Below are 27761 nucleotides of genomic sequence, written 5' to 3' on the forward strand. Positions count from 1 at the left end.
TCCAAAAGGCAAACGGAGCTCAAGTCACGTGGTTTCTGTTATCTGTCACCATGGAAAAGCTGGCCATCTGTGAGGCTCCCATTTTAACACTTTTTCCCCCCCTTCTCTTTATTTCCATCGCTTTCTTGGGAAAAACAAGCCGAGGAAGTAGAGAGGCTGGCGGCCATGCGTTCTGACTCTCTGGTCCCTGGTACGCACACCCCACCTATCCGGAGGAGGAGTAAGTTTGCCAACCTGGGGAGGATTTTCAAGCCTTGGAAATGGAGGAAGAAGAAAAGTGAAAAGTTCAAGCACACATCAGCAGGTAAGGTGGCTGCTGGCCTTCTTTCTCATTGGCTGTTCATTGAGTTAAACTCTGAGGATTTGATTTCCATCAGCTGTCTGACCCAAAGCAGAGACTCCAGTCTTGGGATTGCTCTCGCCTTTAATAATTGCTGATATGGTAAGGACTGGATTTTAAGCCTCAGATGCTGTCCCTTCTCTCACGGAGGTTTTTCTTTTCTCTTGTTAGCTATTTTTTTAATTTAAAAATGACTGCTTTTGTTTGATCTATAAATAATCTGGACTTGGAATTCCACCTTTTCTATAATTGAATAATTTCACTACAGCCCTGACAATCCATTTCTTATTATTCACCGATTGTCATTGCTCCAGCAAAACTCAACACCCAGCAGAAAATGACTTATGTACGGTCGTTGGCAGATAAGATCGGGTTATTTCATGGAGGAAGAATCATGAATAAATGATTCTTGAACTAGGCAGAAAAACAAAGAATGGAAGTGAATTCTCACCGCGATGTGAAGTTAGCCATGCGTTTCATAGCTCAGTGGCCAGCTGGGAAATGTTGGGTTGGGATAAGCTCAGCCACACGTCGTCATTCCTGGAGCCAGGCTTCCTGGGTTCGGATCCAGGTTCCGGTACTTGCTGGTTAGAGGAGCTTGTTTAGTTTATTTACCTGTACCTCAGCTTCCTCATCAACCAAACAGGCGGGTAGGAATCAGTCCTTTACATGAATTTTTGTTGGTGGAGACTTAATGAGCAAAGCAGGTGGCTGTTTTTAAGGACAGGCAGATGTGGAGAGAAAAATCAATGACAAGGAGTTTGTTTGTTTGGTTGGTTGGTTGATTGTTTTGGTTTTTCAAGACAGGGTTTCTCTGTAGCTTTGGAGCCTGTCCTAGAACTAACTCTTGTAGACTAGGCTGGTCTCGAACTCACAGAGATCTGCCTGCCTCTGCCTCCTGAGTGCTGTGATCATAGGCATGTGCTGCCACCACCCGACTGACAAGGAGTTTTATCTTGATGGTTTTTGAGGAGATGGTAGGAAATGTGTGCAGATTGGATTTGATTTTGTGGTAGTCTTGGGTCACTATACCAAAATACTTCCCACTAGATGGCTTAAACAAAAGATGTTTATTTCTCATGTTCACAAAAGCTATAAGTCTCAAGTAAAGTTACAAGCCATGTTGGTTTCTTTTGGAAACCTATTGGTGGGCTGATCAGTGGTCTCCATCTCACTACACGCTCACGGACCTTCCTTCTTCTTTCTGTGTATGCACAGAAAGAATGCTGACTGGGTGTCATCTGAAGGGGGGGTGACTTATCAGAGACCCCATGATCTTGACTTTATTTAAACCTAGCTGGTCTCCAAAGACACACTGGGGCTTAAAGATTTAGCTTATGACCTGAGAATACTACAAGTTAGTGTATAGCCCTTTGTTTCTGTTTATGGATCCTGTCACTCCCTGGGCCCTCTTCTAGGCTTTTGTTATATTCTCCTAACATTTTCTAGAAACTCATCCTGCTATCTCTCCTCAAGGCTAGCACCTCCTCTATTGCTTGGGCTTCTGTCCTCTGCCCCACTCACAAATGAAACACTTCAGTGGTCGACTTCTTGTGCCTGAATGTCCGTCAACAAATCAAACTGCACAAAGAAACTAGAGTAACAAACAGGAAGATTTTGAGATGGGCATAGTTCTCATGATGGACACTCCCAGTACCTGCTCCCTCAATACCATAGCCCCATAGTTCTGACTTGCTGGTTTCTGAGGTGAGAACGAGCTTCTCATTTCATGAGTTTCTAAATCATTGCCCCTCTGGAGCAGTCCCTTCACTTTGACTCCGCCTTCTCCTCCCCGTGGATAGAGGCAAACATGATGGTATCAGATAGCTCATGAAATATTAACAATCTGAAAACTTTGCATGTAAAAAAAGTCTTGGGGTCAATAGCCTGTAGACTCCCTAACTTTAAATCTTTCTCATTGTTTTTGCCGTGGTCACCATAACCAGGCTGTTGGATTGGGCAGTTAAGCATGTCATTTAGATGTGATTTCTGTCTCTTTTTAAAAGACACAGCTCCTAAATGGACATAGTTGCAAACTGCCCTCGACAGCTGTATACCTGAGCCTAAAAGCAGCTTTCAGACCACTCCAGAGAAGTTTCTTTGTGCAATGGTTGGCTGTTACTCCAGAAGCTCACAAAGGTCAGAGTGCAGAGAATCAGTGTCTGCAGAGTGTTCAATCAGAAAGGGTCATCTATATCATACCTCCCTACTCCAAACCTCAGAGAACATCGCAGAAGAGGGAAAAGAGGTCAGGGAGAAATGGGGTGAACTGCCCTCCTTGGTTTTGACAGGACCACTGTAGACATGAGCTCACAGCAGTTGTGGTTGCCTACAAAACACCTTCATGAGATCAAGCTTGTTGACATCCCAGCACGGAGAAGGGAAGAGTTCATCCCCATTAAAGAAACATGAAAAGGAAGTAGAGAGGAAATCTAAATGAAACGTACTCTGTCGGTGACATAAGGCAGAAAGCAGTAGAACAGAAAGGAAATGGAAGCGTCCTCTGAGGATCTATTGACATTGGTTTCTGCTGAGGAGTTATCTTTAAGGTTGGAGCCCTGGTAATTGCCCTTGCTCCATGGGATGTCTCCTCACCCACATTGGACTCTGTTAGTTACACAAAAAAGAGAGGGAACATGAGGATTGACGGATAGATCTAGAAGGAGTTGGGGGAAGGAGAGGCATGTGAATATGGCCAAAATACATTATCGGCATGTAAGAAATTCTCCAAGAATCAGTAAGATTATACATCAATAAAAATAGACAACTCCTGGACTAGAAGGGTACACTATAGAAGAACTTTTTATCATAATAGATGGATGAGCAAACCATGTGCTGAAGCTATTCTAGCTTATTTTAAATCCCATGTTTCACCCTGTAGCATCCCTTCTTCTTAATTGGATTCCAGAGTGTTATTTATTATTTTTGCAGAGGAGAAACCTTCTGGGCTAGTTCTTACCCCAAAGGGATAATTTGACAACATAGGAATAGTCAAAACAATGAATTGTGTTCTGGTATATAATTAAAAATGTTGACTTTGCTATGTTTGGGTAAGTCACAAATACGAGAAATATATAAAAGTTCAGACTGATCAGCCATATTCAGCTGGTGTACATATGTTTGTTTTGTATGTGTATCCTTTTAAAGAAAAGTCATTATTCAGTTACTCTTATTGAAGCTAGTAAGACAGCTCGCTCAGAGCCATCACAACAGGTAGAGAAGTTTTTGCAGTGGGGTTTTTCAGTCAGAGAGTGTGGTCAGATTTCACTCTGAAGTCTCATACATCCTAGGAGGCTGAATGAGAGTGAGTGGAGGGGGGTAACGACTAAGAGAATGCATCTTCAGGGATAAGAGAAATCCTGACGTAATCAACTAAAAGGTTTATTTTGTCCTGAAATCAGGACAGGGTGATGAAACATCACTGAAAAGAAGGGTAGCAAAAGATAAACAACCCCATTAGGGACCAAGGTGTGTCATATATTAAAAGTGGAGGATTCTAGCTAAAAATGGATGCTGCAGAGAGGAACGCAGAAACCCAGACCTTTACCCGTCTCCTCCATTGCTTCCAGATCAGCAGAGATGTGAACAGGTATCTTCTGGAAGCTCCTGCTTTCATGAAGCCCCTGCCACCACACCATCCCCATTGCCCTGACACTACACCATCCCCATTGCTCCCCACCACACCATCCCCATTGTCCCCAATCACAGCATCCCCATTGACCCCCACCGTACCATCCCCATTGCCCTGACACCACACCATCCCCATTGCCCCCCACCACACCATCCCACCACCATGGACTTACATCCCCTCACTATGAGCCTCCTCCAAGCTGTTCCTTATCAGGTGTTTGGTCACAGCAACTACAACTAGAAAATAACTAATATAGCACCAATGACCATTTTATTAGCTGTGGCTGTCCATCACCGCTTTGGATAAAGCGATGGGAGCCATCCTGAGTCAGAATTTTGCCAGTTGAGTAAAAAGAGAAACAGGAAAGAAAAGGAAAAAAAGAAAAAGAAAGAAAAGATTTGTATTCATGGCCAAGATTTCTGTAACAAGTTGCCATAAACTCAGTGGTATAAAGCCATGGAAATGTGTTGGCTCACAGTCTGAAGACTACAGTCAAGACACTAGTAGGATTGACTCCTCCTAGAATTCTGATAAAGAAGTCCTTCCACCTCTGTCCCTCCTGCTGCTGACTATGACAGCATTGCTTGGCTCATTGCTGTGCTTCGTCTCTGCCGTAACTCCATCTGTTTCCTTTGTGTCTCTCTGGGTCTCAGGTCCTTTTCTTTCTCCAACAAGGACATTGGATTTAGAAATAACATTTAGTAATAATTCCATTCAAAGATACTTCTGAGTCAGGCAGGGTGTCTCACACCTGTTAGCACAGCCCTAGGAAGACCTTTTCCACAGTGAGTACCAGGCCAACTAGGCCTACATACTGAGACCCCATCTCAAAACAACAGCATCAGCAAAAAGACTTTAACTTTGCTATATTTGCTATTAACTTATTTTCAAGTAAAATTTTCATGGTCACTAGGAACTTTCATGTGTTCTTTGGAAGGCAGCAGGGGTTAAGATAGACATTTAGATTAGAAAAGGGAACTCCAGTAGATTGGCAAGAATTAGAAAAGCCAATAGACTTCAAGTTCAGAGAGGTCAAAGAACCTCGACTCTTAGCGAGGTTAGGGGAAGGACAGGTGCTGATGGAGGCAAAACCCACATCCTCAAATAAAGGATCCTCAAAATAGGAAACAAAACACAGAGCAAAACCATGGTATAGGCTTACATACCGGCGTATCTTATTTATAAAATTATATGTTGGCTTAACTTTGTCCTTGTCAATTGTGTAAGACAAGAAACTTTCCTGTGCAGTTTTCGTGTTAAACTCTTGAACTGACAATTTCTCCTGAGAATGCTTCATTCTTTCCCAAACTGAGATGTTTCCGTCCACCATCTTTGTAAGTGACTGAAGCACAACCACTTAATGGAGTCACGGACACCAAGGTTGCTTTGTAGTCCCTTTCTTCCTATATTAGCAGACACTCCCGATACAAGAAGCGGTCCGTTAGGACAGCAACTCCCAGACAGCAGTCACTGCTTGCCTGTTTCCCTACCCACTGTGAGTCACGCTGGCACTCAGCCGTACCCAGCTGACAGCCGTGGCACTGAGCCGGAAACAGTGGCACTCCATCAGTGGGACACAGAGATAACCCGCTTGCTTTTGCACATGGGTCTTCTGTGTCAGCTAATACATACAGAACAGGATCTGGGGACAGGGTATCATAAGGGCTCCCAGAAGCAGAAAGCACTGTCTTCTCCTTGGGCTTCTGAGCCTAGCATTCATTCTGCTGAAAGTGCTTCTTACCCTGAAAGCCTCCAGGGCAGCAGCAACAAGCCAGCCCTTAACCCTGACCTGGGATTTGGTGCTTCATCTTGCTCCAGATTGCCCCTTGTCCGTAAAGCCAGACCACCCATGACCCAGAGTCACTGCTGACATTACGAACTCTTTCCGGCAAGCCCATATCTTTAGATAAACTCCTTGGATAGAGAAGACAGTTTATACTGAAACGTTGGGTTATGGCTTTGAACCTGGTACTGTAGGCTGCTGGGCTCTCCTGGAAGTCTGTTCCTGATGCTCAAGATATAAAGCCCCTTTGCTAATCTTAGATCACTAATTCTCCTCTGCTAGGAATTCCTAGCAGGTCACATGATTGAGGGATGTACATTTGGTATTCTTGGAGCAGAGAAATGCAACCTGAGAGCGCATGAAGGCTTGTCTTTGTTGTGTAGTGTAGCAATCCATTGGTAGTAAATGGAATCACCATTCTTTTCCATAAAGGCAAGATCTGCCTGCCACGTAGGCAAGCTCTGTGGATCGGCACTGGCACAGCTGGTGAGCTGGGAGTTTACGTTTTCCCATGAGGGCTTGAAAGGATGAGACTGACGGACAGCACCGAGAAAGAGAGCCAACCCTGGGCCTTAGCACCCTCGCTTTGGAGTTTCTCAGGCCCTCCAATTCCTTAACAGTAATGGTGTCTCCTCCTTCCTGAGAACCTAGGTTTTTCGACTTCTGTAAACCACAGGAATTGCAAAAGGGATTCTAACTTAGCATGCTTCTTTTATTGGTGTGCAGGCCATCGACCATGAACTTTGCATAGCAAGGACAAGCGTGGATTGTACTCTTCCCTCCTCGAAAGGTCGTGTCTTAAGGGAAGAACACATAATTAGGCTAGCGATCGTGGGGCGGGAAACGTGATGAGAGAGGAGATGCGCGGAGCCTCTGAGCATGCAAAAGAGACAAGCCATGTAGTTAAAAGTCACCAGGAGGGTTTTCTGGAGAATTACATGATTAACCAGGGAGTAAGACAATGAACACAAGCAAATCTTCTCTCCTGGCCAACAGAACAGAGTAGCACAAAGCCCAGAGAAAAGAGTTTAAAGTCTGTAGCCCCCCCCCAAATGGGTTCTGGGTTGAAAGGCATTGTTAGCTTAAAGAGGGTTTGGAGGGAGAGGGGAATGGAGTTTGAAAAGGTGGACAGGGGAAGGTGTTGGATACGGATCAGAGTATGTTAAGGAGCCTGGGCTTTATTGTTAAGCAGTAGAAAACCGTTGAGGACTTGGGGAGGTCGCTCAGGCAGTAAAGTGTTTTCTGTGCATGCGTGAGGATCCGAGTTCATTCCCTCTAGGAATGCCACATTGAAAAGCCAGATATGGTGGCACACTCACAACCCCAGAAGGCAGAGATAGGCAGATCTCTAAGGCTTGGTAGCCAGCCATACTGGCCAAATTAGAAATCTCCAGGCCAACAAGAGTCCCTGTCTTACAAAGCAAGGTAAACTGCATCCTAAAATGATACCTAAGATTGACATCTGGTCTATGCACACATGCAACCACACACACACACCCTTGCACACACATGCATGTATGCTCACCTGCACACTCACATACAACCTCTCAGAAGATTGCACTGCATTTTTTTAAAGGTCAGTCTCTATACTATGGGAAAAACTTGGCATGGAACCCAAATGTTGTTTTCAAGTTTATAATGTCACAACATCTACATATATGTTTCTGACAAAAGAAAATTTACTTGCGATAGAATCAAGAAGACACCTCCTTAATGCCACATTAAATGTCATATTAATTGTTCCTGTTGATTCTGGTAGCAGGCAAACCAACTAGCAGGTGGTCGATTATAAGGTTGGGGAGAAGGGAAGGCAGACTAGACCAAAATTGTGACAGTAGCAGCTGACAACTATGAACAAACCAGAAGGTACTTAGGAAACAGGATGAGCTATATTGATTAGAGATCAAGTATGGAAGAAGGGTAGAGTGAACTCCCCTTGAACTTATTGCTGGGCAGTTAGGTAGCAGGCTAATCTGTGTCCGAGATTCCCAAGAGAAGGCTGCCAGGCAGAATGATATACATTTGTTGAAATGCCAACTTCCATGTGTTTTCAAAGCGTCACATGGAGGGCACGCTGGGGATAGAGCTCTGGGAGGGACAGAAGAGATCTGGTTGAGAATGCAGATGGGAAGTCATGGGCACCTGGGTTGTCCTTGAAGCCATGAGATATAAACTGGAAAGCTACTTGGGAAGCAAAGGAGATGGGAGCAACCCTGAGGGCCTCTGACCTGGAGGTCATGGGTAAAGACTGAGAAGGCAGACGAGGCTTGATGGGAAAAAGAGAAATCCAGGAGCAGCTAGCAGTATCGCCAAATCAGAGCCTGAGAGTTGACAAAAAGGAGAAAGGCCAACGCTGCAGGTCCTGACAAGATGGTCCCTTGATTGGGGAGTCTGCAGTGCTCACTGACAACTCGCCACTCATGTCTTTGAAATAATGGTTCTATGGAAGCCACATGGCTGGAGTTTAGTTAGCATCAGTTGACGAGTAAATGCAAGGAGAGGAAATAGATTTTGAAAGTTTGCTTGAGCAGAAGGAGGAGGAAGAGGATGTGAGCATCAGAAAGTGTTTGTGTTTAAGGTCCGTCAGATTGTGAAGCTGCACAGTTTGCTCTAACGCAGTGTTTGTGCACCAAGGGAATCTGAAATATTCACGGGGGGGGGGGGGGGTTTGCAAAGCCAAAGAAGGAACACTTCACACATCTTTCAGCAACGACAGCTCTTGTGCTTAGGAAAAACAAACATACATGTACGTGAAGCGTCTGCATCTGATTTCCGTAAGAAAGCGCCGCACCAAGCAGAGTAACCCTCAGCATCTGGCTGGGTCACACATTCCCTTTGGGGGATTGTTGGGCACATTCCATCTGCTTTGATCCTCGGCACTAAAAATAGACAGAAACAAAAAGAGGTCAAGCATGGACAGGCCGAAAATATTCTTTCTTGTCTGTTGCATCTGTGACCCACAAAGGGAATGTCTAGGGTTTACGAGGCAAAGTGGAGGTAGGGGAACAAAGGCTGTGAAAATCTGTGCCTTTTGGCTCTGACTTGTGAAAAATACAACCATTGCCTCTCAAAGTGAAGTTTATCCAATATTTTTGCTTATAATTCGAAACTATTACATGCCTTTTCCCCCTCTTAATGTCTCAGTAAGAAGCAGAGAAACTGTAGGTGCCAAAGAAGTACATTTTGACCTGAAAGTCAGTCAGGTGGCCAGCCAGGTTTGTGTTTCAAAATTCATGGTGAAAAGAAGAAAGGAGAGGAAGGTGGTTACTGGGGCAAAGGTAGAAGGACTTAGTCCTTGAAGGATTTGCCATCCTTCACAATTGTTCTGCTTATTGGAGTAATATGTAGATTCAGGTGCAAAACAGCACAAGCTGAAACTCTGAACAGCATTGTTCTTCGAGTCGTCAGTGGCTGTGTAACAATATCTTCCATGCGTATTGCCTTAAAACAGCAACCATTGGATCATCCCTCATGGCTGAGAGGTTGGCTGGGCTCAGCTAGATGGTTCTTCTGCTAATCTGTTGGGAAATATGTTATACATTTGGAAGTAGATGGGCTTGAAGTCATTTGGAGACACATGGAGACGTGATGGGGGAGCTAGGACTTATCCCCAGTCCATGTAGTCTCAAGGACTTCCTATGTAGTCTTGTCTTTTAGTTTCTCCAGGGCGCAGTTCAGGGCCCCCTAGAGAACAAAAGTGGGGCCCAACATGCTCTAATAGACTTAGATCCAGAGGGCTGGCAAGATGGCTTCAGGGTTAAGAGGGTCTCTTGCTTTCCCAGGGGACAAAAGTTTGTTTCCTAGCAATCAGATTGAACAGCTCACAACCACCTAATACCCTAAATCTAGATTAGTGAGTGGGTCACAACCCCTTTTGGGGTGGGAGTGTCAAACAACCCTTTCACAGGGGTCCCTTAAGACCAAGGGAAAACACAGATTTTACATTATGATTCATAGCAGTAGCAAAATTACAGTTCTGAACAATGCAATGAAAATTTTATAGTTGGGGGAATCCCCACAACATGAGGAACTGTTTTAAAGGACCACAGCAATAGGAAGGTTGAGAACCACTGCTCTAGAGGATCCAGTGTCTTCTGGTATCCCTGGGTTCATGAGTATGCGCACGCACGCAAACACACACACACAAATAAATCTTTTTTTTTTTTTAAAAAAAAAGACAAATTCAGAATTGATGGAGATTCACAGTATGGTGTTTTCTGGTAATTAACGTGAGTCACAGGGCCAACCTAGAATCACCACCAAAGTGGAGTTAACAAGGACATGGATACTGAGCTGTCTTTGGAGGCCAGCTCCCACCCTTGTTCAAGGTGTAACACATGACAGCTGCCATTGTATTCTTCCTGTCAAGAAAAGCATGCTTGCACTAGGATGCCAGCAGCAGCAGTGGGTCTGTTGGATTTACCACGTCGTGGAAAATAAGCACAAATTTGCCCTTGCTTTGTGGCCTTTAATCTTACAACAGACATGTGTGGCATTATAATTATTGCCAGCATCGGGGATTGAATCTAGGGCCTCAAATATGCTCGTCAAGGGCTCTGTGACAGAACTACATCTCCCAGCTCCTCACATGGTATTATGAACCACACTTAGCAGGTAGAGAAACCTGTTCCTTAATAACTGGAAGTTTAACATTGCGAAGCTGGGATTTGACTTGGTTTCTATACTATTGCAAACTGGGTTGCATTTCCGATCAATGGGTTTGGAAATTTATAGTTCACCCGATTTTAAAGACTTAGCTCACCGTACTTAATGGTGGAACGTCACTGTTTTCCTCTCCTGATATATCTTTATAAAACTGAAATGTGAAGGAAGAGAAGCCTATTCGTAAAAACAGTCACAATGGGAATCTTTCTTAAATAGAATTAAAGCTGAAGGATGAGCAGGTTGTGGTGGCCACTTCTGTAATCCCAGAGCTAGGAAGGCTGAGACAGGAGGATTACTGGTTCAAAGCCCACCTAAGTTCTTTAATAATGATGATGATGATTATGATGGTGATGATGATGATAATAATAATAATAAAGACAAATGGTAGCAACTTACACATTTTAGTATGGAGCCTGCAGTGTCTAGTTGAAAGCAACTACACTTGGTTGAAGATCTAGATTTGCTGAATGGCTTAAAAAAGACTAAATGAATTGAATATACTTAATTGAAAAATCCAAAACCCCAAGGCTCTACAAGATTTTAAGTTGAATAGTCTATATTTGAAAACATGTTTAATGCACAGAATTAAAAATATGTAACATTACTTTGGGTACATTTTTAAAATATATATGAAACCTAAATATGTTTAGACTTGGGCCCTATCCCCCCAAGATTCTTCATTATGTATATATGAATATTCCAAAATCCAAACCACTTCTGGTCCTAAGCATTTGGAGGAAGGGATATCTATACCACCCCGTAACCAGTTTCATAAAGAGACAACTGCCTTTATGTTTGTTGGGATGCTACCTTATTCTTCTGTATAGCACATGGGAGTAGTAGGTTGGGTAGACAGACACTAATCACGGGGTCTTGTAGAGTGGTCACTAAGTTGTGGGAGGCGGGGCTAAAAGCACTAATTCTTTTAAAAATATTTTGTTTTGCCTGAACGTATACATGTGTACTGTGTATGTGACCAGCACCCAAGGAAGTGAGAAGAGGCTATTAGACTGGCCCCCACAACTGGAGTCATGAATGGTTTTTGGAACCCACCCCCAGTCCCCTGCAAGAGTATCAAGTGCTCTTAACTTCTGAGCCGTCTTCCCAGTCCCCATAAGATTAATACCAAAAATGGACACAAAGAGTGTCGTTTGTCGTAAGATGTATCTTTGACAATGAACTTCCAAGCTAAGAAGCCATGTATCAGGAGGTGGTCTTGAACAATGGATGGGGTGGGGTCACATGGTAGAGCCCAGTTGTCTTGTTATCCAGGGCAGGTTGCACTTGATGATGTGACTAATTTTCTCTAATATATGGATAAAATTGATACATCGTTAAGTTATTATGGGGATTAAAAGAGAAAACTCGAATAGCACCTTAGGCAAGGGAAGTTTATCTTCCATTTTTTTTTTTTTTTTGTAAAATGACACATATTTGAAAAGCCCAACACCCAGAACAAGGAAGGACTTCCCTTTCATGCCCTGCCCCTGAGACGCTGCTTACTCTCCGGACTCTTAGACCATGACAATGTTTGCCGAGGGGCTGGTGGAGAAGCCGGCTTTAGACAGGCTGTGCAGTCCCCCAGGGCTGGGATTTGCCGTTTCCTTTGGTTCCAGCAAGGTAGTTCACTAAAGCATTTCCTCATTTCTCTGAACTCACAATGGCCTAGAGGAAGTCGGCCTTCCTGTGTCTCCTTGGTGCCTCACAGGCACAAACACAAAGGGTGGAAGGTGCTGTCTGAGGCGAGCATGGCCAACGTCTCCTTTTGAAAGTCTATGAGAAGACAGGAGGCACAGAAAGAGATCGTACATATGCAGAATGACCATTTGCCTACTTCTCAAACCTGGGCAGTTGCTGTGGAAGTGAATGGTTTTGCAACTAAATCCGGGGTGAGAATTATGAACCAAGCCTGTATAAGGAGAAGATGGAGCGTGTATGCGCACGCACATGCGAGTACACACACACACACACACACACACACACACACACACACACCTCACAAGCATGTAAGTTACTAAGTCTGAGGTCAGAAAAGAAGTGCTCTCGAGACATCAAAGTTTCAATCAGGACGGACACAGGGACATTAGAATGGAGCCCACCACTGCCTCCCCTTTCAGAGAAATAAATTCAAGGCAGGGAGGTTCCCTTGCTTCTTTACAGAATTAAATGTGTTTGCAGCCTTCAGCCCACATTTCTACCTCTTCTTAACTATTTCTATGATTGGTCTCACACTGGGGGGTCAGTCCCAGTGCCAACAACTTCCATCAACATGTCTCTCACACTCTCAGAATTCTAGGTTGCTGTTGTCCTCAGTTCCACCAGGAGGTTTTAGAGGTGCTGCCCCACAACTAGGCCGTCCACTCTACGTCTAGGTCCTTCAAGGGTACATGATTAATACTGCTCAATGGGGCCTCCTCTGGAGTTAAGCCTGGGAATCACCCTTGACTTTTCTGGAGCACTTCTATGTGGAATACTTGGTTTCTGTTTTTATTTTGAGTCAGGGTCTCATATAGCCTCAAACCTACTATGTTGTCAAGAATGATCTTGAACACCTGATCCTCCTGTCTCCCTCTCCCGGAATGCTGGGGTTACAGGCATGCACATGCACTCTCAAGGCTGATTTCAACAGGGCTGAGGATGGAATGAAGGGGCATGGTCGATCGATAATTAACCAGGCCAACTCAATACAAAAAGATTTAGCTTTTAATAAAAGGGGAAAACTTACACGACCAGAGATCCCACGAACACCAGATGAGCAGGGAACCAAAGAGAGGAAGTGACAAGCCACTTCAATCTTTTATTTGTTTTGTGTGGCTCCGGGGGGGGGGGGGGACACACCTTAAGCAGAATGTGATTGGCTGAGATTCCCCATCATCGGAAGTCAGGGTTTTGTCTATGGTAGGCCGCCACTTCACCAGCTGAGCGACATTCCCAGCACAAGTGATCTATCTGCAAGCCTGTGTTTCATAATGGTGCTTCCAAGGTAGTCTCACGAGATTCCATCTTCTAAGGATTGTCCTTGCCCATTTTAGCTTGTGTGAGTATGTTCTGTAGTGTTTTCATAACATAATTATTCCCTGATGAATTTTCTCAGAAGGTGTGTGTGTCCTTAAAGGAGGTTTGGCTTGGGTTTTTGTTGTCCTTCCCTGCCCGTGTCCTTTATGCAGACCTCATTGTTCCCCATTCAACGCTTGGATTTGGGTCCGCTGGCAGATACCACCTTCGGCAGGACACCAGATGGGCACAATCCTAGTCTGTTGTCTGTGACTGATACTGTGAATGGATTGAACTATGAAGAAAAGAGGTTCATTTTACCTTGTTGTTCTAGTCAAGGTCCCAGACTGTTTGTAGGGATAGCCTTCTTGCTGACAGTCCTGAGGAGGCAGAAGGGATCACAGGGTGAGAGGACAAGTGTCCCCCAAAATCTACTAAAATGGCTTTCATTGGAGACCCTGTCCGAAGACGATGCTCTACCCATTAACCTATTAGCCCATTAATTGCATAAATAGACTCATCTGTTTGTGGTGGCAGAACTCTAGCTCTCTCCTGAAGATCTCACCTGGTCTAGCCTCTTACTATGATATGAAGGTCAAATTCCAATGTTTCAAGCTGAAGTAAGTTTGTAGATGCTAAAAGGCCTCCTTCGGGTCTTGGCAGCCTTCTCTTCAAGAGACATCTTGACTCCATAAAGCCATTCCTCGTTACTTTGGCACATCTGTGATGAATCAAGTCTTAATTTTATTTTCAAATCCAGACTAATTTCTGACATGCACTTTTCTTTCTTCTCTATCATTTAATCCATGTATTTATCTGGGTTTCTTGTGTCCCTTTTGGGATTTCCTTTTGGGTTTTATTCACTGAATCTTAATAATTACACTATTACTTACTAAGCCCTAGCCTTACCAGTAACAAGGCTGATGGGTAATGGTTCCACATCCCCTCTAGGACAAATGCCTGGGCTGAGCTCTAGCATTCCCAGTGGTCTGGGGACTCAGTTGTTCCTACTCTCTGTTTATAGACTAAGGATAATGAGGCTCAGAAAAGGTCAGTAGCTTGCTGAGGATCACGCAGCTAGAGAATGATAAAACTTCAAGGGATTCCAATGCAAGTCCAGTTCACTTCATAGTCTTTTGGGCTTTGCCTGGGCGTGGGGGGAAATAAAACCTCTTGTAGGACAGGACTTGAGAATCTGACAGATGGACAGGTCAAGACACTGAGTGTCTGGTTAGGTTGGTTTTAAATATACTTAAATTCAGGGATTTGAGCCTAATAGTTAGGAAAGAGAAAGGAGAATTAGAAGCAAGGCTTGCCAATGCTGGCGTTTCTGAAGCAGTGTTAACTACCAAATGCATGTCTATTTGTATTGGGGAGGTGCTTGGGGAACCCTTTCTGTTGGCTTCCTTGTCAGGTTGTAGGAGAGACAGGAATGACATTTGGCAACGGGTCGATTGTGTTCTGGGATTGTTCAACTAAAACAAGTGTTTGGTAACCTTAGCATGGAGGAAAGCAGACCACAAGGCCTTGAAGGAGCTAAGAGTTCTTGAGGATGAATTCCGAAGGTCTCTCTTCTTTATGCTATTCCAAGGGAACTGGGCACTTGGAATCCTAAAATCTGTAGGACGTACAGGTTGGAGGTAGGTTGTGGGGGATCACCTCAGCCGCCCCACCCTCAGTCAGAATTCACCTACTCCATACATGTGGTAATTGAGAGCACATTGGAAGCAAAATTCAGAGGACTTCTAATGATACTCAGAGGCCAGAGGTAATCTAGGCACTGAAGACTATTGCGGTATTCAGTATGGTTTTTCCTCGGATTGTCCAAGTATCGGTTCATAAGAAATGCCGATCTCCCTGGGCAGTAGTGGCATACGCCTTTAATTCCAGCACTCGGGAGACGGAAGCAGGCGGATCTCTGTGAGTTCAAGGCAAGACTGTTCTCCAAGAGCTAGTTCTAGGAAAGGCTCCAAAGCTACAGAGAAACCCTATCTCGAAAATCCAAAAAAATAAATAAAAAAGAAGGAAAAAGATAATGACGATCTCTTCTCTGGAATGCTAAATGCTAACAGTCCTACATCCTCAATAAAACTGTTCATTACACATCATCGGAGACTGTACTCTCTAGTGGGGGGGGGGGGGGACCAACAACACGCGGACACTGATACCCAGGCCTATGTATCACTCATTATCAAGACAGGAACTTTCCCTGCTTTCCAGCACACAGGAAGTGCTTGATGAACATCATGCTAATTACATTTCCAGGTGTTTCTATGACGATCCTATAAAGCAGCTAGGAACTCAACTGTGCAGCAGCGTTCCCCAGGAACATATTCCCGTGCAAGAGAGAGGGCAAATTTCTCGGTTGTTGCGCAAAACTCTATTTCATGCATGAACGGCTGGAAAGATTCATTACCAGGAAGTCTGCCAATCATAGTGAGGTTGATCTTTGCCTGCCTGGTAAATAACTAAAGCATCATGGGATAGATCTGGGCCAGATAGTTAAGGGGAAATATAATGACGGGTCTTCTCTCTGAGCAGCCATATGAGTGCTGGGAGCCTAACCCAGATCCTATGCCAGAGCAATGAATGCCTTTAGCCAGCGAGTCATCTCTCTGTCCCCTAGTTTGTTCTGTAAAACTTTAGTTTTTTAATTTGGCATTATGTTGTAACAGAAATACACAACATTATATAATATAATGTTTCTACTATAACATGATGAATTGTTGATCATCAACACTCTCCATCCTAAATATAGACTATCCCTTCAGTGTGCATGATTATAAATAACCATGCCACAATCATCTGCATGCAGCATTGATTTCTTTAGACATTTTTTTCTCTCTCTCAGTGATAGAAAGAGAAGCCAGGTTCAGGGGTGCATCGCTCTGTGAATAGCTTCACAGCCTTTGCTTGCCATAAAGGTTGTAGTCATTTTCACCCCCTGCCAGGAGGACAGTAATGACTTCACACTCAGCAGGGCTAGAATACTGAGACGGGGTGGTGTGAAGTGGCAGCAGGTGGTGAGAACTCAGGTGCAGGAAAGGAGAAGGTTTCCCAGGACATTTCAGCTTTCCGTAGTCTGTCCAGAGAGGTCTCAGGGAAGGTGGGCTTGTTCGTCGCCATGTGGCCTCGTTTCTTGTCTTGTGCCTTGTCGGAACCCCCATGGGACAGCCGCTGTGTTCTAAGGGAACTGTATGCTGCCTGCTGGAAGTACACTTCAGAAACTGAGAAGTCCCTTAAGTGTCGGCGAGGAAATACCTGGAGATTCACACTAATAGAAATAAAGAAGCCCGGGGCGCACTATTTAAATCATCTCTGTTGCATTTACTTTTCTCGTTACTGTGACCGAATGCCTGATAAAAGCTACTTAAGGAAGGGAAGGTTTGTTTGGCCTTCGGACCATCATGGCATGGAAGGCTTCGCAGGAGGAACTTAAGGCAGTTGGTCTTACTGCAACTGTAGTCAGAGAGAGAGAGAGAAAAGAGAGACAGAGAGACAGAGAGACAGAGAATGAGAATGCTTGGGCTCAGTTGGCTTCCACCCTGTAAGGCTGAGTCACCCACATTAGGTTGGGTCTTCCCTCTTCCTCTCTGGAAACCCCCTCACAGAGGTTTGTCTGCTAGCAACCAAGCTGACAGTGGAGATTAGCCATCCTGATCTCTGGTAATGATATTAACAGTGAGAAAAGGAATCTGGGAGGAGCCAAGCTGTTTCCTACAACTCTGCTTTAAAGTGAATGCATTGAAATTTGAATTCCTTCAACCAACCACCAAGCAGCAAGTGAGCAAGGCATGGTGGGTGGTGGGGGCGGGACTCCAAGCAGCCAGGATTTACATGTAGGGCAGAAGGGGGCCCATGTGGAGAAGAGGCAGAGAAGGGACTGCATCAGGAGGCCTTTTCCCGTCGTGTGAGGGATTCCAGACTTACAGATCACTTTGAGAGATTTAAATAGTGCATTAATGAGGGTTCGTGTTTTCACTTCAAGACAGATGGTCTGGGCAGAGAACACAAGTTAGCAAACCACAGAAAAGGGTGACTGCCCCATAAACATAAAGAAGGGCTCACCCTCATTTTTAATAAAAGAAACACAAAGTGAAACTAGTGCCATACCAATTTTTACTTATGATTTTGGGAAAATAAATGGAATTGAGACCTGCTGGCCCACCAGGAGCCTGGGAATCAGCTCTTCTCAGCAGGGCACTGCCAGCGGGAGGAGTCCACACAAAGTTACTGGAGTACAATGGAGCCGGAGCCATCAAAACTGTAAATGTGTTTGTCTTTGACCTTGAGATTTATCAGACTAGCAAAGGAGGATCTAGCCAGAAAGAACATTCTAGACACAGGGCGCTCAATGCTGCAAAGTTCCAGATTTGACAAAGGTCACATACAAATGGAATTATAAATTGCCAGGAATTTAACCTACATGTGTGCTTGCAGAAATGGAGAAAAATGGATTTTCAAGGTTGTTCATTACAGATTGTTTATAAGAGGAAAACATATGAAATATGATGAATGCCATCGGTGGAGGGCTGTTACATAAATCAGATCAAATCCTGGACTGGAAATACAGCTTTGTGGTCGAATGCTTGCCTAAATCATGGTCTTTCTACACAATAGATTAGCATCAAGCCACAAAAACTTCCAAGGAAGATTTATATCTTTGGATGCAAAGAACACTGCACAAGACTCTCTTAAGTGGAAAAAAACAAGATGGGAAACAGAACAACATTATGCTATGGTGCTGCTTGTATTGTTTTTAAAGAACAGATTACATACATTTATATGTACATACATACATATTTATTTTAAATAGATATTTTTCTGAAACAAATAGATATTTGAAGAAACATTCTGGAGTATGAAAGTCTGTGGGGAAATGGAGACAGGTATTCAGATGATAATTACTGGAATTGTTGTTATGCAAAAAGTAGTAAAGGCACATTATCATTGAATTGTAGTCACATATTACCTCTGCCTGACTCAGTCTCAGTAATCAACAGGTGCGTCACCGGTGGCGTTGGTAACCTTCTGTGATCTGCATTTATTCATCTATTTATTCAATAATTTCTATGTAATATTAGTTATTACAGAACTTTATGAACATGACCAGGTTTTATTCCCATTTTGCAGATGAAGGAAGTGGGGCACAGAGCTGTTAAGCATTTGCTGTAAGGAGACACAACTCTCAAGGAGCAGAAGGAAGTATGGTGATGTGGGATTCCCCTCAGTATGCTGCGAATGCCGTTGGTTAATAAAGAAGATGCTTTGGGCCTATGGCCATGCAGAATAGACCCAAGCGAGAATTCCAAGCAGAGATAGAAGAGAAAAGAAGGCAGAGTCAGGGAGAAGCCATGTAGCCAGCAGCCAGCCAGAACCTTACCAGTAAACCGCAAGCCTTGTGGTAAAATATAAAATAATAGAAATGGGTTACTTTAAGATGTAAGAGCTAGCTAGAAATACACTTATGCTATTGACCAGTGTTGCAATGAATATAGTTTCTGTGTGATTATTTTGGGTCTGGGCAGCTGAGAAACGAACAAGCTGCCTCTGCCTACAGTATGGCCATGGTGGTGCACTCCTGCAGTCTCAGACCTGAGAGGGTATTAGAGTCCTGGCTCCCTTCTGTCTCTTTTTGCTTCCCAGCCACCATGAGAGGAGCAGCTTCCTCTGCCATTTGCTCATGTCATGGCGCACTACCTTCCTACCATCCCAGAAGCAGTGGGGCCTGTGGGACAAACCTAACTGAAATAACCAATCCTGTTTGTAAGTGGATTCCTCTCAGGAGATTTATCACAGTGATGGAAAGCCAACTCATGCCCCTGGTATAGCTCTTCTCTCCACTTTTTTTTAACACTAGCTTTGCTTTCCACAAAGGAAAACAGACAGGATTATTCCTTTCAGCTACACCGTGACCCCTGAGACCATCTGTTGGCCAGGACATGTTCACAGCTCTTGTCCCCTGTCATCTGAGGTAGTGGGCTCCCAGCCGCAGCTGTCAGAACACCCCCACTGCAAAGTACTTTAGACCTTGAGGTCATATGCCAAGGGATCTTTCTAGCCTCTGATTCGTTGCCTCAAGCTTAGAAAACCAAACCCACTGAGAGTCAAGTGGGACCCAAAGCCAAGGTGATCAGGTAGAGGCAGCTCAGAATCTTTTTCTGGAAATGACAAGAGATCTTTCTTAGCAATGAATTGTGGAGGGAGGCAGGGTGCAAGGGAGTGACTTTTTCCCCTTATCTTCACCCCCCACCACCACCGCTCTCTGTCCACATTGCCCCGCTATTCACTGCAGATTGCTCCTACAAACTCCTTTGTTCAACAAACGCTTGCCCAAGATCTCTGAAATGTCAGGTACAGAAAACGGAGAGCTGAAGAATGCAGAGCCACCCACACCGAGCCCACACTTCTGTGAGAAGTAGATTGGCACCCGGTAATTATAAGGCTCCAGAATAAGTGATCACGAGCTGTATTCACCGTGCTTTAGAAGCACAGAAGAAGCAGTTCAGCTCCTGGGTTGTCTTGAAGTTGCCCTAATTGGTGATTCCTGTCCGGGGAAGTGCCCTGAAGTCTGTTGATTCTCGCCCTTGCCTATCCACTTGTACATACAAAAATAAATACATAATTCCCCATAGTATCGGCTCAGGTAGGTCGTGGAGAAAAGTTTTGTAGCTCCTGACCATCTGAGTGTTGATACCCTTCCAGTGTGCAGTATTTGGCTCTCATTTATTTGAGACTTTGTTTTGTATTTGTTGAGAAACCCTGAGGCAGGCAGTAGAATTCGAAACGGAAAACCACAATTCCTTCCTTGGAGATGGTTGCATGTGGTGCACTTAGTGCGGAAGTAGAGGTGGTGACCAAGGGCCAGAAAATGAAGGAAAAAGCGTGGGGTTCTGAGGGGACACTGGGGTGGGTGGTCAAGGTTGATAGGAGAAAAGAGGCGTTCTAAACAGGAGACATGTTGCAGTATTGTGGAAGGCCATGTCCAAGAGACAACTAAAAAGACCTAATCCAAGTGTGGTGACCCAGGTCTATAATCCCAGCACTGAGAGGTAGAGACAGGGGGATCAGAAGAATATAAGGCAGGCCTCGGCTAAATAGCAAACTTGAGCCCAGCCTGGAATTTTAAGACCTTGTCTCAAATAATCAATGTGGTGATGATGGTGGAGGTAGTGGTGGTGGTGGTGGTGATGGGTTAGTGGACTAGGTACCTGCCTTACTTATGGGAGCACCTGAGTTCAGGTCCCCAGGACACACATAAAGCAGGACACAGTGGGTACATCTATAGCAATCCTAGGATGGTATAGAAGGCAGAGACAGGAGAATCCCTGGAAGCTCAAGGTCAGCTGGCCTGGTGTATGCAGCAATGATCAAGAGACCCTGTCTCGAGGAGAAGGTTAAGGACAGATGCCCAAGCTTGACTTCTGACCTACACACACACACACTATTTTTCCTATGGAGCCATGTCAGCCCTCCTACCCACAAAGGCCCATGTGTTGAAGGCTTTGTCCCCAGCTCACCACACTATTACAAAGTGGTGGAACCTTCAAGAAGTGGAGCCTAGTCAAAGAGAGTGATGTCGCTAGGTTGTACTCTTGAAGAAAGTGTTAGGATCTTGGCCCCTTCTCCTCTGTCTTTGCAACCCAGGTATCATAAAGTCAGCATGCCTCTACACCCAAGCAATCCTGCCTGGATAAATTGTCCCATCACAAAGCCAAGCAATCATGGACTGAAACCTCAGAAACCGATTCATTAGGGCAAGCTAAACCCTTCCCGCTTCAAGTTGTCTTGGTCACTTTGTCCCAGTAATGGATAACTTAGGTGCTGTCCTGTCCAGAGAAAAGTCAGGAAGCCTCCACCACGCAGTGAGTCAGCCGTCCATTGGGAGAGCAGGGCACCATGGCCAGATTCTGACATGACTCAAATAGAAAGGGAAAGGCCTTCACCCGGGGGACAATTGACTGAGTTACCGAAGGCCTTTCTTCCGGGCTGCGAGAGTCGCTTCTGCACCTTGCCTCTAGCGTTGGCTGCTTTGCTTATGGTCTTCCGTGTTCCATGCTTTTAGGTATATCCTGCTATTCCCGACCTTCTGCTCTATGCAATGCCCTTCCTGCATGGACATCTGCTTCCGTTTCCCCCCTTGCAGGGACACTCAATCAGATGACATTGGGAGCTTCTGCTATTCCACGTGACCTTATCCCAGTCTAACATTTTCAACAACTTTATTTTGAAATCGGGTCACGTTTGGCAATCCTGGGGAGTGGGAATTTTGGTGTGCTTGGACTCAGCCCATACCAGCTGTGAATGAGATGGAGGCTGGTGGCTCTCAATGGAGCGCCAGGTTTCTGCTGCCCTGAGGAAGCTCTTAGGGATTGATAAACAAATCACCACTGGTTTTAAAATACCATCATGTCAAATGGAGCTGAGGCCTGTTGACAGCTCACTTTAGAACTCGTGGATATTTTTAAGGAGACAAAGAAAGGCCGGGCTTGAACTCTCCCTGTGATGGGCACCACTTGCTAAGTCCCAGCTCTCGAGCAAGAGGAGCCCGGAAAGCACATGTCTGCTGGCTAGAGGGCAAGCTGCGTGAGAGAAGGAACAGGTGACCGTGGGAGCCCAAGCTGGAGCACCCCAGAAGCTCAGGGGCAAATGGTACCCAGATTCAGTGCCCGTTCACCCAAGTCTGGGCGTCTAGCTTTGCCCATCAAATAACTGACAGTTAGGTCTTTTGTTTGTTCATTTTTTGTTTTTTTTTTTTGTTTGTTTGTTTGTTTTCAAGACAGAATCTCATGATGCAGCCAAAGCTGGCCTCAGGCTGACCAGGCTTCTCCTTCTACAGTCTCTCAAACATTGGGATCAAAAGCATGAGCCACCCCACCGGGCTAGCTTACAGTTTTTAATTAAAATGCAGGTTTTTCCTTCTTGGAAATGGAGTGACATCTCCTTGTGACAAAAAGAGAAACACGTGTCCACATTCATTTTTGTCCCCATAAGGGATACATCTGTGGTGACCAGACAGAGGGAGAGGGAAGCCTATTGGACTCAGGGTCCAGGCTCCTTCTTCCTCCCGAAAAGTGTCAAGTCAAGAAGGCTGCGATGCATGGTGCAGACGAGCTAGCTAGAGGTCTGAGCCTCACAGAGATAGACAGGCAGCCATAAATGACGTCAGAGTTCTTCCCCGGTGTTTGTCATTCCGAGGCAGGCCTTCCCTAAATAGCTCCTCCATGGTACTGCCTTTTCGTGTGGTATATTCGAATTTTCACCCCGCTTCTGTGATTTGCCGGGCTCGAGGCTGATAGCTCAAAAGCTCTCCCTTCACTTCGGTCTCCATTACCTTCCCAATCTCCGGAGCCATAAAAAATGAGCTTTTCTGAGCTTCTCATTAATTTTTCAGTCCTCTCACTGCGGGAGACATACAGACATGCAGCCAGGCTCACAAGCCAAAGAATACTTGGCAAGCCATTGCCACATCCAGCAATAAACTTCAGAGACATCCCTCTGGGGATTTTGACAGGTTCGATGGTCAGTCCCTGCAGGCACTCTAATTAGGAAGTTCCCATGTGTCCTCAGGAAAACTTATATGATGTCCCAGCACCCAGCCATGAAGTGAGTCATTCTTTCTCTTTTAAATTGGATCTTAACTTAAGACTGGGTATGGCACACACCTTTGATCCCGGCACTCAGGAGGCAGAGACAAGCAGATCTCTTATGAGTTCACAGCCAGCCAGGTCTACATAGTGAGGTCCAGGCCAGCCTAGTTTACACAGTAAACTCAAGGACAGCCAGGGCTACCTAGAGAGACCCTATCTCAAAAAAAAAACAAAAAACCCGTAAACAAATAAAATCTTTAAAAAAGAGTAGCAGTGTAATGCTGATATGACTCCATTGCCAGCATGCTTAAAGCTCTGAGTTCAATTCCCAGCCCTGTAGAAAGCCAGGCATGTGGTAACTCCCAGAACTTTGGAGGTGACAGGAGAAAGATCAGGAATCTCGTGTCATTCTCAGCTGAATAACAAATTCAAAGCCAGCCAGAACTACGTGAAACACTGTTTCAAAAAGGAAATCGGTCACATGGAGATCCTAAAACAGCCTTTTGTCCAACATTACCTTGGATGCTGTCTTCCGACCTTTGATGATGGAGCCTTTGCTGTGCACCTGGCTCAACCGTCCCACCCAAACTTGACTCCCCATTCAGAAAACTAGACTGTGTTTCTTTAGAGACCTGTAAGAGACTTCAGAGTGCTATAATCTGGGGTTTTAGGACAGGGTGTTACAGACACATCTGTAAGGATACTGGGGTCTCGGGTGTCATGAAATTTTTAGCCCAATCAGAGGTTTCTTCTGTTTAATTGGAAGTGGGCTGTATATAGGGTCAGAACAGAGAAGACTGACCTAACCAGTGTGGCACAGAGTTTTTCTCTGCGGTCTTAGAAAATGGGATCATCTTCTGAGTGGAGAGTCTTCTAAGACCCAGGGACTTCAACACCGAGTGAACTAAACGGGAGAAAAGCTGGTTCTCTCCTTGGGACCACCTGTGTCTCTGTCTAGAAGTAATTATCACAGGGTGACCTCTTGAGACCAAGAGCATGAATGCTGTCTCTTTCAAAAGAAATTAGAAACCCAACCTGTCGTTGCCTCAAGGACCCATAAACAATGCTGTAAGGAAGAAAAAAAAATAGTAAGAAAATCCAGGCATCTAAAAAGTTGTCCCAGTGAATAAAGCTCTTGTGTACAGTCCTGAGGACCTGACTTCAGATTCCTAGCACCCACATACAAGCCAGATGTGACCACGTACATCTGTAATCCAGCACCGGAAGGTGGCCTTGCTAACTGGCCAACCCAGCTGAATCAATGAGCTCCAGCTCAAGGTTTAGTGGAGACTCTGTCTCAGAAAAAGTGAGGTGGTGAAAACACGTGACACTAACTGGTCTCTAGCCTCTACACATACATACACAGGTGCACTCACATGTACATGCTCTCACACATACACACCCACACACGGGAGTGCAGACACACATGCATGCACACACTAAAGAAGATTTAAATTTCTTAAAAAAAAAATCAATAGGTATTAGGTAGTAAGTCGTGAACTGGTGGCGCTTCCCCTCACCTGAAGTTTGCATCCTCCTTGGGTGAAACTTTTTATGAAAGGACACTTCTAATAGCTTGCTTCCAGGACTAATAGAAAGCCAAAAGAATCTTAAGACTGAGCTAACAATAGCATTTGAAGGAAAATGTAGCCGGCACCTGGGATACAGTTTGCTCCATCCACCTTAAATGAGAAAGGATGTGGAGAACCAAAGCATCACAGAATGAAGCGTTTCAGAGAGTTGCGGGGCACAACAATCCCAAGATCGCCACTCTTGTCATGGACCCACCGAACTGGAAAAATACAACAACGGGTGAAAGCAGCAGTGACTATAAACAGAGTTCGACTTGCATTTGAAGTCCTTGGGGGAAACCCTAATGCACTGCAGGACGCAGATTTTACTTGTAGATGAACTGATGAATGCCCTTGGAGCTTGCTTGCTTCCCTCCTGCATGAAGAGTTCAGAAGAGACGGTCTCGGCGGCTTCTGTCAGCCATTTCTTCTTTGATTTTCCTATGAGCACAGTTGGAGGAACTATGTCAAGTTTTATTAAGTGTGTTTTCAGTTGCATTCAAATATGGTAACAGAAAAAAAGGACTGAAATAATATTAACCTTCTGTTATTAAACTATTCCTTTGTCCAGCTCCCCAGTGCCTGCCTCTGGTTCTGTTGGAAAGCACTGAGCATTCTAGCCAAAGGCTTATTTAAATGAATGTGGATATGTGGCTTGTCCCTTTCAAGGCTCAAGTCCCTTTCAGAGGCTAGGGAGATGGCTCAGTGAGCTGAGTGTTTACCGTACAGACATGTCCCCAGAAACCATGCAAAAAGTCAGGCAGTGGTATTCCTGTCACCCCAGCACTGTGAAGAGTAAAGAATGCACCTTTGTGTGTACATACCCAGGCACACACATGCACGTACGCATGCTCGAACATGCTATAGCAGAAGCATAAGAAAACTAACAAGTGATGCCCCGCCCCCGACACCGCAAGTTTCTTTCCTAGATTGACAGCTCACAGAGAAATCATTCTTGCCACACGCCCATGGCAGAACAGGGCTCTCTATGTAATGGAAAAGAGCAGCCGTGAGCCTGGCCAGATATCCAGCTCTAAGCACAGGCTTGTGGAAATTCACCTGATACCCCTCTCCCATCCCGCAGGATTTTATATCCTACCTCGGTCCTCACATCTCCTTCCTTCTTTTTCCCCTGTATCTGTTTCCTTCTCTTTCACCGCTGTGTCACCAACAGAACCTTTCTAACACAAAGGCCCAGGGCACAGGGTACCTGGTTACCATTTCACAGGAAGAACCTGGTTTTTATGCAGCTCCCTAGGAGAAACTTGGTTCTCCTGTACTCTCTGGCTTCTTGACAATATCTCTACCCAAGTGACTTTGTCCTTTTGATCTGTCTCCATTGGCCCTGTGTCTCCTAAAGCCACTGGTTTGTCTCTCTAGCTCCCACTACTAACAGGAAAAGTCACCCTTCCATACTTATTTAAATAAGCTTTTGTGTATCATAGAAAGGACTTTCAAACAGAAGCAAAAGCAGTCATTGAGGAGTTGGACAAAGAGATATTTTGCTAACAGGGAAAGATGATCCCATTTCTGTCATTTCTTATTGTTGTGTTCTTGTCCTGCCTAGCCTCAATTACGTGGCTGCTCTGCATCAGACACTTGACTTTGCCGCGCCTCTTTAACACATTACTTTCTTTCTGAAAACGTCCTTCCCCACATTGCTCTCCAGAGTTCTCACCAAAGCCCTATAAGCACGGTCAGTTGTTTAGATCCCTAGTGTCGGTCAGTCAGTCTCTCTCTTCCCCACCTTTGATTCTGACCTTTTAGACTGATGTATAGCATCCCTTCTACAGTTCTCTTCCATACTCAATGACTGTTCCCTACAGGAAAACCAGGAACACAGCTTAATACCCAGTAATGCCTTTCCTTCACTCAAGACACGGGATGCCTCGGTACCTGACCATGCTGCAGTTTTATGTCAGCTTGACCCAGGCTTGAGTTATCTGAAGGGGGGAGCCTCAACTGAGAAAACGACTTCATGAGATCTGACTCTAGAGCATTTTCTTAGTTAGTGGTTGGTGGGGAGGGCCCAGCCCATTGTGGGTGGTGCCATCCCTAGGCTGGTGGTTCTGGATTCTATAAGAAAACAGGCTGAGCAAGCCAGGGGGACCAAGGCAGTAAACAGCACCCCTCCATGACCTCTGCTTCAGCTCCTGCCTCCAGGTTCCCGCCCTGCTTAAGTTCCTGTCCTGACTTCCTCCAGCGATGAGCAATGATGGGGAAGTGTAAGCTCAATAAACTCCTTCCTCTCCAATTCACTTTCGGTCATGGGGCTTCATCCCAGCAATAACAACCCTAAGTTACCAACTTTGTGTCCTTGGAGCCTAACAGGGTCTTGCAAAAAGAGGGTGCTAGTTATATTGAAATGGTTTATGCAAAGCTTCAAAGAGCCTGAAAACAGAGAAATTTGCTTTCAGCTTTCCAAGAACTACTTGGTAGGACTACTTCATCTCCTCTGCCTCCATTGCCTTCCTTGTCACTTTTTGTATAAAAGGATCCTGTGAGGACAAATGTGGTCCCCTTCTCATTAGCTCTTGACTATTCTTTCTTCTCCTTCTATGGACCCATCGCAAGTATGGTCACCCTTCTGCGCACCTGCTTGAGCTCCCTCCCCTAGAATGCCATCCCAACAGGATTCAGGGGTCCCAGGTACCCGGAATATGGCTTAAGCGGGGGTGCAAACTTCAGGTGGGTACACTGTTATTGGTTCATACACTCCATCCCAGAGCTGCAGGGACATGACCACAGGAACTCAGCTTAGGAGGCACGTTCTTGGGTCCAACTGCACATCTGGGAATGTGTAAACTTGCAGCCTGAAAAAAACAAATCTGACTTACTGTCCTTTTGCCACTCATTTTGGGTACTTTGGGGTGAGGATGTGGGTGGTTGCGATAGCGCAGGAGTGGACCTGACCTCTTTTCTTCCCGTCATTGTGTCAGAGTTTCTGTTTTAGCTGAGAGTGGGAAGGGGAGAGAAGGAGAGAGGAAAAGAAGAGGAAGGGAAAGAAGAAGAATGTGTATTCTGGAATGCACAGGATAACCCAACCTTCCTGTGACACTCCCATTCAGGACAAGGCAAGCTAAGACATGAACAGCATTGCAGAAGGTCAGCCAGAGATTTCAGCACACGGGGAACTGAAATGAAGAATGGGGGGAGGCTATGAACTTGAACTTAGCACCATACTTGA

The 27761-nt window shown here is 45.1% G+C and overlaps 1 protein-coding gene across 10 annotated transcripts in view; it reads left to right on the plus strand.

The window, feature by feature from the left end:
* Phactr1 (phosphatase and actin regulator 1) overlaps positions 1 to 27761 on the plus strand; it is a 449396-nt gene that overhangs the window by 265930 nt on the left and 155705 nt on the right. For all 10 annotated transcript variants that reach the window (XM_048418822.3, XM_048419204.3, XM_048419049.3 and 7 more), the window contains one exon: positions 140 to 304. In XM_048418822.3, the coding sequence (XP_048274779.2) occupies positions 140 to 304 (165 nt within the window). The remainder of the gene's footprint in view (positions 1 to 139; positions 305 to 27761) is intronic.

The sequence above is a fragment of the Myodes glareolus genome, chromosome 14, assembly GCF_982192425.1.
Source record: "Myodes glareolus chromosome 14, mMyoGla1.1, whole genome shotgun sequence".
Lineage (NCBI taxonomy): Eukaryota > Metazoa > Chordata > Mammalia > Rodentia > Cricetidae > Myodes > Myodes glareolus.